Consider the following 17,504-nt stretch of genomic DNA (forward strand, 5'->3'; position numbering starts at 1 on the left):
CCTCTTTCCAAGCCAAAAGACTTGGTACTCTCAAACAAAAAAAAGGAAATTGTCAATTCAGAGGGGAGGCAAAAAGATCTATCTGAGGAGTACCCCACTGATGGACAATGTCCAGAAACACATCTCTGTAACACACCCATTCATGAGCCTGTGTTCTGGACTGTTCAGAGAGTCTGCCACTAGATGGTGCTCTGTCATCTGAAACCTGATAGCCAGATCCCAGCCCTGAAGATCCAGTCTGCAAAGGAGATAAAACCTCATATCCTCTGCTTGCTAATATATCACATCACTGTGGTATTGTCAATGAAGATTTTCAGAGGGCAGTTGAGAAAAAGGGAATGAAAGGCCTGAAAAAACAGAAGGAAGGCCCTCATCTCTTTTATGTTGATATGGTCTGACCTCTGATGAAGAGGGTAGAGACCTGAACTTTCAGAAGGCCACAGGAAGCACCCCACCCCAGGTCGTAGGCATCCATGAACAGTTCTTGAGAAGGAACTGGAGCATGAAAGGCCAGTCCGGATTGAGAACATTGTCATGAATTTATCACTGGAGCTCAAGTTTGAGACAAAGAATTAAAGGGACAGAGAACTCCAGGGGGTGGTAATGTTGAAACCACATCAATTTGAGGTATCATTTAAGCTTCCTCATATGGAGCCTGGCAAGAGGGAACATGGGAATGGTGGGGACCATAAACCCCAGAATCCTGAGAAATTCTCTGGCCATGAGACAGAGCACAGAGGAAGAAGAGACTGGAAGAAGGTTGTCAGAGACAAAACCTCCAACTGAGAAAAATATGATCTTGGGATAGCATAAGAACCAATATCTTGAGACTGATGGTGAACCCCAGCCTTTGTAAAAGACAAGTGGTAAAGCGAAGATCTTATAGAAACCTGCTGGGAGAAGGAGACAGAACAAGCAGCTTATCTAGCTAAGGGAATATCCATATTCCTTGAAGCCTGCAAAAGGCAATGACAGGAGCAAGCCTTTGGGCAGTAGAAAGGCCAAATGGCAAAGCAGAGAACTGAAAATGAGAGGAAGAAACAGAGAAATGTAAACAATTCCTGAACAGAGTGTGAATAGGGATGTAAAAATAGGCATCCTTGAGTTCTAGAGAGACCAGGAAGGCCTGTGGGAGGAAACAAAGTCTGAAGGGACAACATCCTGAAATAATGGACCTTGAGAAAAGTATTGAGAAGAGAGAGAGGTCCAGAACTGGTCTACAAGTCTCCTCCTAATGAGGAACCAAAAACATCCTGGAGTAAAAACCTCTTCCACTTGGGTTGGTGGAACAGGTTGAATGGTGCCCTGATCCAAAAGGAACTGCAAAAACTCTGTGAAAAGAGAGAGTTGGTCTGGAGGAGGCTTAGGAATGCCTGAAAAGGTTAGGGGGAGATTTCCATATCATGAAACACCCCTGATGAATGACACACAGCACCCAACAGTCTGATGTGATTTTTTTTTTTAATTTGTGGGAGATAGAGAGAGGCAGAGGGACAAGGGGACCTGACCAAAAGGAAGAGAAGACAAAATGCCAAATAGAAACATGCTTGTCCTGAAAGGAAGACTTCTGAGAATTATGAGTCTGACAGGATTTAACAGAAAAAATATGTCTGGACCACTTCTTACCTTTGGAAGGTTGACAAGTCTGCTTGCTAACAAAGGCAGGTTTAGAAGGGTAATTCCTCTTACATTTGGGGAGAAAAAATATTCTTGAGTTCCTACATGACCTTTACCCTTATCCTGGAGGACTTAAAAAGGTGAGCAGCAGCAGAGAAACATCCAAAAGTCTGTCTTTAATATCATCAGGCAAAACCTGAAGATGAAGCCAAGAATAATTCCTCAACACAGAACCAAAAGCAGCAGTCGTGGTAGAGGCATCAGCATCATCATAACTGTATTTTGTGGAGTGACAAGTGACCTGGGAAGTGGACCCAAGCAGGGAAAGAGCTGAAACTATCCCTTTTGAATCCGGCAGATCAGACGCAACCTTGGCTACTTGAGAAAGGAGAGCCAAGACATACCTGGTCACAAGGGTTTGGTAATTAATAGCCCGGAATGACAGAGTGGCAGAAGTGTACACTTTTTTTACCCACTCTTTTCACAGCTCTACTATCCTTATCAGAAAGAAGGAGCTTAGAAGAAGGCAAATGTTTAGAAGGCTTATCAGTAGAGACTGACATCACAGAAGGGTCCACAGAAGAGACTGACACCACAGAAGGGTCCACAGAAGGACATTTAAACAAGAACTTGCAGTCCTCAGGCACCTAGAAGAACCTGTTAGGTTTTTTTGGGAGCTGGAGGCTGAAAGCCAGGAGTTACAGAAGCAACACTGAGGTGTCCAAAAGAGCTTCCAACACTGGAAGAACTGCAGATGGCTCAGGAAACTCCAGCTGTAGAAGCTCATAGAATCTCTCTTGGATGTCAGAGACCTGGGAGTAATCGTACTTAAAGTGCTCCATCATACAAACAAAAGTATCCATGAAGGATAATTCTCTCTTCAATGCCATCTTCAGATGCAGTTTGGATCAATGTATGGGGAATCGTAAATTCACACCTGTGATACTGCCTATTTCCATTACTGACAGGGGCAGTCTGTAAGATACTGCATAGGCACAAATCTATGGCATTCTGTTGCCCCTTGGTCAAAACTGGGTTATATTGTTTAGGCTTGTAAGGGCCCTTAAGCCATTAGTCTAATATCCTCCATGAACCTGTGAGCCTACCAAGGGGGAATCAAGGCTCAAAGAATACTATTCCTTTGAACCATACTCCAGATGTAAGGGAATCTGAGAGCAGTATGCATGGAATTCCTCCCCAGATTCTAAGTCCTCATCTGAGGAATCTGATTTCCTTGTCCTCTTAACAGTCATGGAAGACCAGGGAGGAGCAGGGACTGACATCCCTTGAGGAGACTTCAAGGCCATCAAGGCATTAAATGAGCCTTGAGTAAAATCCTACTATTCACATTGGAGATCTTACTGATAGGGATTATATGTTTGGTCTTTTGCTTTTTCTTAAGCGGCACGTACACCCTAACAACCCAAAGTGTCTGAGTCCTTTGGCAGTATTTAATGATCACAGCCGGAATCTCTTCACAGACTAAGATTTAGGAATCCCCTTTGGACCCTCTGAAATAATTAACAGTGGTTCCCCCTCAAAGTCTTAAAAAAACAACGTAGAACCAGGATCCAAGCACCAAAATTTATTAAAACCTCTAGCGCCTCGTCAAAAAGCCTTCAAAGGAGAATAAAACAGTTCTAAACACTCTAGTTTAAATAATAAAATCAATAAACCATTCATTACATAATTAACCATTAATTAGGTTAAAAAAAATTTCCAATTACATTCCACATTAATACCAGCTGTTCTTAAAGTTCCATAGTTCAATATAAAAATAGTTTCTTTATACAAAAGTTTTTTCTTAACATCAAAATTAAATCCTTTATCAGGAATATGTCCCGAAATAGTGCATTGTAAACCATCTGGATTTTTATTGTGACAATCTTTAAAATGCATAGCAAGAGGGTGGCCTAATGGTTAAGGTGTTTGCCTTACAAACACAAGGTGCAGGGTTTGAGTCTCACAAAGGATAATTGACTAGGCTTAAAATGTCTCGTAAGGGCAGTTAGCCTAGTATGAACCTATGAACCTACGAAGAGGGCTTTCAGGCGTACCATTTTTGATATCCTTAATATGTGTTTTCCCCCTCAATGTCTGGAGCAGGCATTTGAAAAGCCTCAGAGGATGTGCAAGAACTTGGATTCATACCGATCTCTGATGGAGTCACAGCAGAGGAATCTAGTACAAGCACTAGAGATTCTTCAGGGCTTTCGCTAACTTCTAGAAATGCATTTGGTGGAGGCCTAGACTTTTTGGCCTTCACCTATGAATACAGCTGTCCCCTTGGGACTGGAAGATTCTGTCATAACACCCCAAGTCAACAGTTTAAGATATTTGTTCTCAAGGTATATGGAGAGGGGCAGTAAACAATTCCTGAGGGTCTTAGGGACAAACACTTAACAGACAGAGCACTGCATATGGTCGCAGAAAGCACCTAAGCAAAAAAGACACTGATCCTGATGGTCGTTTTGGGGAATCTGCCTCCCACACTTGGATGACATAAACACAAGTAACAACAAAACTGAGAAAAAATGGAGAAGAAACGCCAATGGGGCACTTTTCTGAAGACAGCTTTGTAGCCAGCACAGCAGGCAGGCATTCAGAATGATATTTGAGAATGGCATTCAGACCGGTGGCAAAGAAGTTATAAGTATTTATATCTGTACATCACCTTTGTGCTCAACAGGGGAGGATAAGTGAGACATACAGCACCTATAAAATCTGAAGGCTTTGATATACAGACATTGGGCTACCCTTAGCAGGAGATCCCTTCAGTGAAGACATCTCAGAATGTGTGAGTATTCATCGTTTCTTTTGTTTTTGTTTTTTGTTAGCAGAAAGGATGGTGTTTCAGAGAGACAGTCTTGAATTATAGCTGTGTGACTGAGCTAAGAACTCAGAATGTGTGAGCACTAGTCAAGTTTCTTTTTTTTTTCTGTTAGGAGAAAGGATGGTGTTTCAAAGACCGAGTCTTGAATTTTAACTGTGTGAGTAAGCTAAGAACTCAGGTTATATGACCTTTCTTGTTTCTGTTTTTGTTAGCAGAAAGGACGGTGTTTCAGAGAGACCCTTAGTTATAGAAGTGAGCATGCAGTGTCCTGCAATAGTGTGAAAGGAGCGAAGGGAAGAAGGAATACTGGCATAAAGGTTTTCATACGCTAGTGCAATGCATTAATATGTGTGTCTTAAAACTGTAAATGAATGAACGGTACATTATAAATGGCACAACTCAGCAACAGTAGATCAAGTGGCACTTGGTAGAAGGGTAGCCGCTTTAAATTACTAGAAAATGGTTGTGCTGTTCGACGGAAATATTTCTGGTAAATAAACTCAATGTTATCAATAAACTAAAATAACAAAACTACCATCCAAAAACATCATTAAAAAAATCTTGGCATCTCCTAACACCTCAGAAAAACTTTCAGGGAATAGTAAAATCTTAGTAATAAAAGATGGCATAATTAAATACTAAACATGAAAAGTGATGAACCAATAAAAGAAAACCACTTAATAGCAACCAATCAAAACTACATACTAATTTATAAAACTGTTTGTATTTAGTATTTAAATGTACTATTTTTTCATTTGTTAAGTTTTATTATTGCTTGAAGGTTTTTCTGAAGCATTAGAGATGATGAGATAAACAAATAAACCACTAACAAAGCTGTTTCATTTAGTGGCACACACCCCTCCTGCATAGAGAGACATCAGCCCTCTACATACACTCCTCCTGTATAGAGAGAGGGCAGCCCTTTACATGGCACATTTTACTGCCAGTTTCGGGGCTGACACATTTTATTTGTTTATTTAGCTGTTACAGTTGCACAGAAATTAGCATGTTTATTGCCTCACAGTGCCTGATTTACCAATCTGGTTCTTGACTAAGGTGCCTTCTGTGTGGAGTCTGCATGTCCTATCTGTGTCCAATGAGATTTTCACTTTGTGTTGTGGGTCCATTCTAAATCCAAATGACATGCTGTAGGTGAAATAGCATTCTCCCAAATTTCTAGGTATACTTTCTGCATGAGAGTGAATGTGTGAGTATATGTGTGCGTGTGTGCATGCGTGTGTGTGTGTGTGTGTGTGTGTGTGTGTGTGTGTGTGTGTGTGTGTGTGTGTGTGTGTGTGTGTGTGTCTGTATCTGTATATGTATCTCTGTGTGTCTGTGGGGGGGTTGTGGTTGTATGCACACATATGTTTGTGTGTGAGTGTGTATGCGCACATGTGCATGTCTGTATATGTGTGTGTGTGTGTGTGTGTGTGTGTGTGTGTGTGTGTGTGTGTGTGTGTGTGTGTGTGTGTGTGTGTGTGTGTTCTTGTTTCTTCCATTAAGCATGCAGGTTGATTGGCTAAAGTTTGTCTATCACTCTGTCTCTCTCCACACACACACACACACACACACAGACACACACACACACACACACACACACACACACACACACACACACACACACACACACACAAATGATATAGAAAGCATATTGTATATCTTTTTTCCTATGAGACCTGGGTCATGTCAGAAAAGTAATTTTCAACTGGTCCACTCATCTGGTTTAACTGGTTTGCAAATGACATTTACATATTTAGCAAATGATAAATATAATATTTTCATCAGGAGAATGGGCTGGGCCACTGGGCCTCGTTTTCTGATAAATTCTGGGTACAGTACTATGGCAGATTTGTTGATGATTTATTTATAGTATGGGATGGTCCCCATGGAGCTCTGTGTGATTTTTGTACATTATCTGGAGAGCAGCACCAAGTTTATGAGATTTACTCTGAACTACTGATTGGACAGAATCGATTTTTTTTTGGATGTAACTGTCAACATGAATGATGTTGGGGGTCTAAACACTATGTTATATAGGAAACCATGCTGGCAAAATGGGTTGTTACATCATAGTAGCATGCAGCCTGAATATTTTTATACAAACATACTGAAGGGTCAAACTATGCAAGTTTCCAGGTTACATAATGATGGTAAGGTATTTAAGACAGCCTTGTGTGAGCTGTTTAAAGATTTTACCAATAGGAACTACACATCCAAGGATGTGAAGAAATCTGTAAGAGTTATTAACAAAGGAAGGGTAGAGCAGTCCCTTTACTCTTCATCATGAAGTAGAGAGTCAACCACTTCTGCTGGAAAAACTATATCAAAAACTTTTTTAGGTATTCTGATAATATTAGTTTGTTTGTGATGTCATAAAATAAACTGGCCCATTCTCCTATCAGACGATAAGGTGAATGCTGTAGTGGGATCCAAACCTCGTTTTATTTTTAAGAATAACTAAAGTGACTTCTATGCTATAGAGCTGGAGCAGGAATTAATGGACATGGTTTGACCTTGGATAGACAGAGGACTTTTCCATATCACATTTGCAAGGCTAACAAGGACATCTACAAGCAAAAATGTTTTATTCATCCAGTGACTGGTCACAAATTTGAACCTCGATTTTATGCAGACTGTAGAAGCTCAGCCTTGATTTATCTAGCAGCATGCCAGAATTGCTCTCATTTTTATGTAGGAAAAACTAGTAAGCAGTTAAGAGACCGTATGCTGCAACATAAAGGTGACATACATAAAAAGACAGACTAATGCACTAGCTAAATGTGCTGTTTACCTACACAGGTCATGATGATGATTCTTTTCAGGTACTACAGAATGTGTATGATAATGCTAGACGTAGTCATTTAGGCAATAGGACATGGAAGCCTGAAATCAAATCGATTATTGCACTGCAGGCACATAGAGAACCTGGTTTAAACACCTCTGTTCCTTCAAAACCTATCCTTAGGGAATGTCAATTACCACATAGTTAATTGTTCCATATGATTACCAATGTTTTTGGTGAATGTTTTAATGATTTCTTTTATTTAAGAGAGAGTTTTTAATTTGTTTTTACGGTCAGATGAAGCTGCATTACAGCAAAAGTGCTTAACCCATAATAAAGAGGTATATCTTAGCCTGTTTTGGTGTCTGGATATATTTTTGAAGATTTTCTACTTGCACCTGATCCACCTTTTGACCACTGAGGACTGCTATTTTTTAATTTTGTTACAGGAAAATATTACAATGAGTAAAATCCAAAATTAAAATCCATATAAAAATGACCACACCACTAGAGTAGGACAAACCAGAAAACTTTACTAAATAGGCAAGAACTTTTGCTTCATCCAAATTGTATGAAACATCTTGATATAAAGCCAATTTAGATACCTGTGCAAAAAAACAAAACAAAATAAAAATAAAAACTTACAGGTCAGACAGTACTCGAGGGTTTTTCTTACCACTGCCTTGAAAGTCAAATGATTATTTAAACTCAAATTTAAACCTAGTGAAGCACAAAAATTAAGAACTTATTAGCACAGCAAATAGTCTTATCATAAACGTAAAGAAAAGGTGTATATTAGAGGAAAAAGTGGGTAAGGACAAGACCTTAAGGCAAGAGCCCTGATGAACTTCCCTGAGAAATGGAATTTGTGATGACAGTTTAGTTTGAATTCTTATCAACCATTTGCTAAGGCTCAAACCGGGAGGTGGGGGGACAGAAAGAAGAATGGTTTTGGAGATATAACCAAAGGGATAGCTCTAGGACAAATGCAAGTCCCCAGTTGGTGAATATGGATTCATTCAGTTTTATTCACAAAGCAGCACGGTCCAAAAATGCCTGATCATGCATATAGCTACCTTAATAAATGCACAATTTCCTCTGGTGTGCGTAATTTTTGTTTGCCAGTAGTGTGAAGGCAGGTGTATAGCAAAAACTCTGCTTATGATTTTATTTTGGTTATAGTATTTTAATGCTTCAGTGAGATAATTTCTCTCCTTATCATTATTATGCATTTCAAATGAGTAAATTTAAGCATTTCTGAATAGAAGTGTGATCAAGGTTTATTTTTTCTAAGTAGTGACAGAGTTCACCTCATAGCATCCCAAAGGACAAACCTGCACATGATTCACAGATTTCCAGTATGTAAGTAAACATTTTTCAGCTAAGTTAGCATAATATGCCTACCCTGTCTAACTTCCCTGCCTGATTATATGTTTCCATTTTTTTATCAGCCCTCCCTTCCTTGGGAGCAGTCACACAGGCAGCCATCACGTGTTTTGTGGGTAGGTCCTCCCTGGTAGCTGACATAACATCCCTGTATTCTTCCCTTATAAGGCCCATTATTGAGTAAAATGCCCTGTTTGGCATGTATCTCACAAAGCACATGCAGCAGCTGGAGAGACCACAGACGTACCTCAGCAGGAGAATCCAGGGCCTCAAACATCTACCATACACAGATAGGCTAAAAACCCTAACCCTCTACTCAATTTCATAGAGACTCCTCAGAGGTGACCTCTGTCTGGCATACAAGGCAATCACAGACCCCGCCTTGATGAGAGTGCTCCAAATCCGCAAGTCAAGCTCCACTCGAGTAACCAGCATCCACAGCCTCAACCTGGTATGTGACATCAACAAGACTTCTTGGCGGGACATATTTGTGTCCCAGAAACTCCCCCATATATGGAATAGACTGTTTCTTCACATCAAGCAGAGTACCTATTTACCCCTTTTTAAATGCAACCTGGATAACTGGATGGGAAACAGAAAATGTACTCCTGGGATTCCACCCGTGTCCCTGCTGGACAGGGGCATCAGATGCTGATTTGTTTAAACATGGGCTAAACTGTTGGCTAGGCTTATAAGGGCCTCAGAGCCAGTAGCCTAGTAACCTCCTATGATCCTATAAACACCCACAACCCCACAGGTGAATTCTGTGCCCACCTCTGATGTGTGTGTGCATGTGTGTTTGTATGTCTATGTGTAACAGACTAAATATCCTTGTGATTTTGTGTTTGTGTTTGTGTGTGTGTGGGGGGGGGGTTGATGGGTATTTGTGTGTGTGGGGGGGGTGTATGTGTATGACAGACTGCCTGATAATGTGTGTGTGTGTGTGTGTGTGTGTGTGTGTGTGTGTGTGTGTGTGTGTGTGTGTGTGTGTGTGTGTGTGTGCGTGTGCGCATGTGTGCGTGTGTGTGTGTATCTGCCTGTGTAACACCGTTGCATGGGTTACTACTGAAAATGCAATGCAGTTGTTCCAACTACTCTAAGTGTTTGATTTCAGATTCTTGCAAATGACTAGCTAATGAGCTTTTAATCCATGTGGCTCTTATCTCTGAATCACTAGTTAACGCCATAGTGCTACTAAAACACAACAACAAAGCTGTATTAGTGTTGATCATGAAATGTTGGTTGTAGAATTCACAGCTAAAGAATTTTGTTGGAAAGAATGACAACCTATCCTTATTGCATGCAGACAGAACTAGAAAGTTCTCATAACATCCTGGGCAACAATGTAACTGTCAGAGAAGATGAGAGATTTTCTTAATGAAAATTTAAGCCTACAGAAACACATTCCTGCTGCCAATAAAGAAACACTTGCAAATTAATCTTTTAATGCTGTTTAATTATTTTGATATATCATTGCGTGTAATAATAAAATAGTTACATAAATAATATTTAATAATTTCTGATAGTATTTCTTTAAATTTTAATTGTGTTAATATAGAACATTGGATGTCACCAGTGCATTTGTTTAGTTCTCAGAATGTTATGGCAATATCATAGGTGGACAGCCTTTGCCTGTGTAACATATCTGGCAAGTTTTTTTTGGTTAATTTGGTTTGTAAAAGATGCTCTCCCAAGCCCTCAAAATCCTTCTGTCTCCTTTAAAAAATAGGCAGCTTTTGTGAGGTTAGGGGTGCAGAACTGACAATGATGTGAGTGTTCTGATCAGTAGACCCCCCCCCCCACACACACACACACACACACACATACACACACACACACACACACACACACACACACACATACACACACACACACACACACACACACACACACACACACACACACACACACACACACACACACACATATACACACACACATATGGAACTAATGGCATAATCTGTTGCTTTTCCTGTTTAAAAAGTACATTAAAATAGCTGTTTCTGTTACACTGGAACCCACAGGACTCAATGTAGAGCTCCAAGAGCTTCGCAGTACAGGTTCTGGCAATTGCAGAGAACACTTCATCTCACATAGCAAAAGTACTTACCATTCTGAACTCTCACTTATGCTGTTGTTGTGTCTTTCGGCTTTTCCCGGTTAGGGGTCGCCACAGCGGAACTCTGGTCCGCTAATGATTGCCAGTAAATTTTTACGTGCCATGTTGCCAGCCCTGATGCACAACCTTCAATGAAGGTACACCCATTAACGCATGTCTCCACACAGAAGACGTTCTTCTAGCTGAGAATCGAACAGGACAACGTCTTACTGTGAGGCGACAACGCTGTAAGGTCTAATATTCTACATAATTACAATTTTCATTTTAGACCCGGCTGAAGTGTTTTCCTTCACTTTAAAGGTAAAAGCAACGTCTGTGACAGAATGTGTTTTCAGTCTCTAAGAGCACATATGCAATACAGTTGTGATTGCATGGGGACGTATTTATTTTCTGATTTGATTTTGGATTGCAGACATTTCAGATACTTATACCTAATTACGTGCCATTCTTTGTTAACTAAGAAATCCTTACTTGCAATGATTATTTTATCACGCTTTTAAGCAGTTGTCTCCCAAATGCTGACTTTTCTGAGACCTGTTATGTATGTCTTTGTTATGTGGTATTACATGTAGCATGTTTGAACATACTGTGGTTTAATAAAACCCAAGTTCTGGCTGAGTAAGGTCATGTACATGCCTTTCATTACTTCAGATGCAGACTAGCACCCAGAAGTTTACTGTGTATTCATTTAAAGTGCGATGACCTTTGTTCTCCCAAATCTGTGTGTGTCTTTTTGTTACTATGGCTGCACAGGGCATTATTGTCTGTCATGATCAGTTATGGTATTACTGTGTCCGCCTACTGCATTTATTTTGCTTGCCATCATGAGTTGGTTAGAACACTCACATCATTCTCAGTAACAGCATTCATACCTATGTGTTAGACATATACTATTTAAATATGTATACAGAATATTCGGTAGCAATCTCTCAAAGTTGCCAATGTACATTTTAAAGTAATATCCAAGATGTCTAATGTATACATGTGCTTCTTTGCCTGTTGGGTATATCTGGTCTACTGAAACAGTGTGACATTTATGTTTTTCTAGCAATAAGCATGTTTCTGCAAGAGTTGAGGTTACAGGACTTAACAGGAGCAGGCTCAGATGTCTGACCTATTTGGAGGGTTTGTTCACAGGAATGGAAGGATTCTGTTTGTGAGCAGACTGAGTAACTCTTTTTGAATGATTTGTCAACAGTGTTAATATCTAAAGATGGTACATGACTTCTGTTATCTGACTGAATTTTTTTTCTTTATTTCCAAAAGAGAGAAATGGTTTACAGCCCCAGAGACTCATCGCCGACACGTCGCCTGAACAACATGTCACCAGTACCCCATTCCCCACATCTTGTTTCTGGTTCCCCACCTCCTGTACTGCAGTCTTCTTCCCCTTCCAGGTCACGGATGTCATACAGTGGTGGACGACCACCCTCCTTTGCAGGTAGCCCAGTACATTTAGCAGAACGTCATTCTGGTATCTCTTCCTCTCAGACTGTCTCTCCTAGCCCAAGTGCCATACTTGAGCGGCGGGATGTTAAACCAGATGAAGACCTTTCCAACAAGAATGTTGTGCTAGTGAAGAATGAAGGAATATATGCGGACCCTTACAACATGGTTCATGAAAGTAGGATGAGCATTGCATCTGCACAGTCTCTTGCAGGACTTGCAGATCCTTTTACATATTCAGGGGGTCTCTATAAACGCGGCTCAGTGCGCTCACTAAGCACATATTCTGCTGCCGCTCTTCAGTCAGACCTAGATGACAGTCTGTATAAACCCAGTGCACAGATGTACAGTGATGCCTATGGATCAGCTGTTGGCTTCCGGATGCCTCCTTCATCACCACAGAAGATTGCAGATGGCAGATTGGTGGACAGTCAGCAAGGACAGAGCCCCCATAGTCCTTATTCTGGATCCCCTAGTCGATCATCTCCTGTTCGGCAGTCATTCCGTAAGGACTCCAGCTCTTCTGTGTTTATGGACAACCCAGTCAGTAAACCTCGGAATGCAAGTACTTCCAGCCAACCAGAGATATTCCCAGGCCCTGGAGATAGGCCAGTGTCAGGATTTGGATCTCCTCAGCCTGCCAAGGACTCTGAAACCAGGTAATTCATTTTGCTTGTGTTTTATTTTATAATCATAATCATTTTGCAGCAATGTTGATATATAAAATAGCCCAAGACTACATTGTACAGCATTACCTTATCTTATCATTTCACTGTTGGCATTCTGCTGAAACTACATCTGAAAACAAAACCTAAAATTAATTTTTAGAGAATATATATAAAAGGTACATTGTAATTTAAGTCAAAGAATATGTATTAAATCAGTAAAGTCCTTGAGCATTTCATTCAGTTTAAGAACAGATACAGCATTGTATGGCCTTGTTTGTCTAAAGTCAGGTTAATTCCAGTGTAAGTAACTCTCACTGGCCTGGCCCTCTGTAGCACTGAACTTGAAAGTAATTCATTTGGTGAGATGTATTCTAAATGGTAATAACCATAAAGACAAAAAGAATTGCCTTCCAGGTTATATTAAACATGAATTTTTAATATTCACCCATCATTTTAAGTCTTTTATCGTTAGGTTGACTAGTTATTTTGGCAGTACTAGCATTTAGTATATATTTATAGTCATTTAAAAAAACAAATGTTTAAAAGAATATACAATGTGGTTCTTATAATCTGAATGCAAACAAACATGGTTTGGTCAACTTTTATTTAACTTAATTGTAAAGATATATATAGTATGTCCATGCTTAACTGCCCTAGAACTGGTTGGCAAAATGGTTAAGGTCTTTACCTTACAGACACAAGGTGCAGGGTTTGATTCTTACATGTGGTAACTGGCTAGGCTGAAAATGGCCCACAAGGGCAGTTAGCCTAGTACTAATCTATGATCCTTCTAGTATACAGAATCGTACTGTCACTTACACATTGTTAACTCTGAAACCAACAGTTAATTCTCAGGATTATTTTATTAATTCTAATCCTAACATACAGTGCAATTCATATCCCCTGCCCACCATTTTAACCAGTTAGTTAAGTGAAAATGTTTTCAAACTAATTTTAATAATATAGCAATGTATAAGAAATGCAACATGTATATATATATATATATATATATATATATATATATATATATATATATATATATATATATATATACAAATATATATATATATACAAATATATATATATATATATATATACATACACACATATATGAATATACCTTTAGTAAACATTATTTCAATTTACAAAGGCATATTGTACTCCATTTTACAAATACTTGTGCTTTTATCACCCTTAACCTCATCTCTTTATTTTTTCTAAAATCAAAAAATCTGAAATTATGTACTTGACTTCTTTACAAGTCAAAAATGCAACCTGAAATGTACTTTTTTTCTGTGCCAAAAATCTTAAAATGTAATTGTCATTATGCTGTAAAACTCACAAATACAAAATTCCTACAAAATGTCTGTGAAACTTTATGTGATTCAACATGTTGTCTGCGGAGGAAGCCGGACAGCAGAAAAATTACAAAGAAGGGAAGAAAACAGCTACGTTTTCTATTATTTATATGTGTCGATACAGAGATAACTTTGTAATGAGGAAAACATACTTCAGGATGAGGAAATATGTTTAGGCTGTAATTGTTCTTTAAAGAAAGGTCATGGTTTTAAAACGCAGGTGTTTATGCGTAGAAAGGTGTATATATTGTCATGGCACGTTCCAAAGCCAGAAGGCAAACATGAGGGAGATACAGGGCATGGGAAAGTGCATACAAAATAGACATTTACATGCACAGAAGTTTGCCGTTAGGGACTTCATAGTGTGTGGTAACACACACATGTAATGTCTTCAGTTTGCTGTACATGTGGCAAAGGTTTCAACAGAGTGACCAGTCACAAAGTAAAACTTAGAATCCAAGAAAATGCAACGTTGGTAAAGAAACTAGATATAAAAATGCCTTAAACATGCATTTTTTTCTCTTGTAATTGAGCCCTAATAAATAATTTCTGAACCGTTGGCATGAAAATGACAGTGATAAACATAAATAGTGTTTTAAAGCATAAAACATAAGAAAACTGGAAGTGGTATCTGAAGCAATGTTTCTGTAATGTCTAAAGCTATGTTTTAAGCGGCAGATATTGTTGCCTTAAATTTATTTGAAATCATATATTTTGTGTAATTCAGTTGTTAAAATGGCAGAATATGAGTATGAATTTCATTGGATGTTAGCATTTAAATTAGTTGCCAGTTTATTTTTCATTTATTTATTTGTGTGTGTGTGTGTGTATGTATTTACTTATTTATTTATATTTTTGACCTAGTTGGCCCTGCTAGGCTATTCCCATTTTCAGAGGGAACTTGGGGTACAGGAAAACTGAAGACATTGATAACCACAGCAGCATCCACTGCCAGAGTTAACACAAAATCACAGTAACAAGATTCAGCATTAGAGATTACAGTTTTAAGTTCATATACAAGTTTTATGCATAGCAGTTACAAAACCAAAAAAGAGAAAAGAGGTTATGGAATATAGACACTCAGTCCAGTTGAATCGATGTTGGCATTGCGGTTTGTTGATTAGAAAGAAAATGAAAGGGTACGCAGTTGTGCAGAAGTAAAGATGAGGTGGCAAGAACTTCTGAAATAATAAGAATGCAAGAGAAGAAAACTCTTAGTACTTGCAGGAGAGGGTACAGATATCATACCGAAAAAAAGTTAAGATTGTAGAATAACACAGTTTGGCAGAGTTACCTTGATTGTTTTCTTACTAATAACCCTACCAACATTACCTCTGCAGGTGTCCTGTCCGACAACCTTAGTGACCACCGTCCCACATATGTAGTCAGAAAACATATAGCTACCCATGGAACCCACCACAATCTATTACACAACATATCTAAATTTGGCAAAACCTCTTTCAAAGGTGAACTACTGCTGGTAAACTGGACTCAATTAAAAGCACTACAACTTGACAAAGTTGTCTCTCTATTTAATAACGTATTTCTCAATGTACTCGACAAACATGCCCCTGTTAGAAGCAAAAGGGCCAAATTCAAGTCATTAACTTAATTAAATCTGACAAAAAAAACTATAGAAACCCAAAACACTCCAGACTAAAAATCCAAAACTGTTCTCACCATCAATAAATAAATTGATCCACACTGGCAATACTACCCAACCTACTCCGACACTATTGATTTTTGAAACAGGAACTGCAATGGATCAACTCCTTTTCTCTCTTCACACTCCAGTCCAATCTGTCCATATGGGTTCTTCTGATTTTGCATAGGGAGCAGTGTCCATCGGAGTCCTAGTGTACAGCTCGTGGGGTCCTCAGGAAATGCCAAATAACATAAACATAAAAGCGATGTTGGTAGTGATTCTTGCCTTAAAAATTTCTCACCACTTATGAACTATGAGTCTCCCTGTAGTGTTCAGACAACACCTGTGATCCAGGACTTGATACAGATGTGGTGAACATCTCAAGTAGATCTGTTCAACTCTTTTCAAAACAGACAACTGAAAAAATTCCGTTCCAGACACCCTTGAAGCCATGCTTGGAAGACATACATTTTACAAGTCCCATGGTTGGGATGATTCCCAAGGTACCACTAAGGATAAAGAAAGAATTATCAGAAATCATTATGGTAACCCCCTTGTGGTCCAGGAAAAGATGGTTCTCCCTTTTAATGGAAATGGCCAAGGTCAATTATCACAAGCTTCCTCACAGACTGGATCTGCTCACACAGCATCTGGGGTGAATGGTACACCTTATATTATAGCAATTGCAGCTGATACCTTTTAGCCACTTGTTCCATGAGGTTGTGCAGCAGGTATTTAAGGATGCAAGAAAACCTGAAACTAGAAAGTCTTACATTTACACGTGGAAGAAGGATGCTAGGTGGTGCCAAGCTAACAACAGAAAGCTTTAAAGGGTTTCGACCCCTCTGTTTTTGAAATATTTGTGTGAGCTAGTTAGAGATGGTTTGTCATATGCTTCTGTTAAAGTGCATCATACAGCCCATCTTAGCTTGTCTGCCCATGGATCCCCTTCTTTCATCTGTTTTTGTGGTCTGATTATGGAAGGAATATTACATGCAAGTCCCCCAAGAAAGCAAATTCCTGCTCCCTGGGATCTCAACTTTGTCCTTGAGAAATTGACCTTACCTGTTTTTGAACCTGCACCTCAGGTTGATTTACATTTCATTACTTAGAAGACAGTTTTACTCACTGTTCTAACATCTGCAAAGTGAGTGTCTCAACTGCAAACCATCATTGTAGGCCAACCCTATTAGATTTTTCTCAATGAGAGGGTTGTGTTACACACTAATCCATCATTCATACTTATAGTTGTTTCTGAATTTACTTTGAATCAAGTCATCAGTCTCTCAGTGCTCTATCTTTATCCAAAACACAAGGGAGAAAAGATTGTACAGACCGTGGCCATCCACAGGCAGCTCAGGTACTACTTTGACAGAGCAATGCCATTTGGGACTGTTGTACAGCTGTTTGTCTTCTGTATGGGGGGCTAAGAAAGGTCAACCCGTCTCTAAGCAAACTATTGCACAATGGCTGCCATCTGATATTATTTTCTGTGATTCCCACCATGGTAAACCTCTTCCAGGCAAGTTTAAGGTGCAAAGAAGTCTTATCTTTGCTGATAGCATATTGGAAAGTGGTGGATTCTAGAAGCATTCTAGAGGCAGGAACCTGGTCCTCTGTTCATAACTTCACAACGCACTACAAACTAGA

The 17,504-nt window shown here is 39.2% G+C and overlaps 1 protein-coding gene across 2 annotated transcripts in view; it reads left to right on the top strand.

The window, feature by feature from the left end:
* Window positions 1–17,504, top strand: part of SRCIN1 (SRC kinase signaling inhibitor 1) — a 2,370,959-nt gene that overhangs the window by 1,361,936 nt on the left and 991,519 nt on the right. For both annotated transcript variants that reach the window (XM_044055283.1, XM_044055284.1), the window contains exon 6: window positions 12,004–12,842. In XM_044055283.1, the coding sequence (XP_043911218.1) occupies window positions 12,004–12,842 (839 nt within the window). The remainder of the gene's footprint in view (window positions 1–12,003; window positions 12,843–17,504) is intronic.

Source organism: Protopterus annectens, chromosome 13.part0, assembly GCF_019279795.1.
Source record: "Protopterus annectens isolate FY-2018-M chromosome 13.part0, PAN1.0, whole genome shotgun sequence".
NCBI classification, from domain to species: Eukaryota; Metazoa; Chordata; order Ceratodontiformes; family Protopteridae; genus Protopterus; species Protopterus annectens.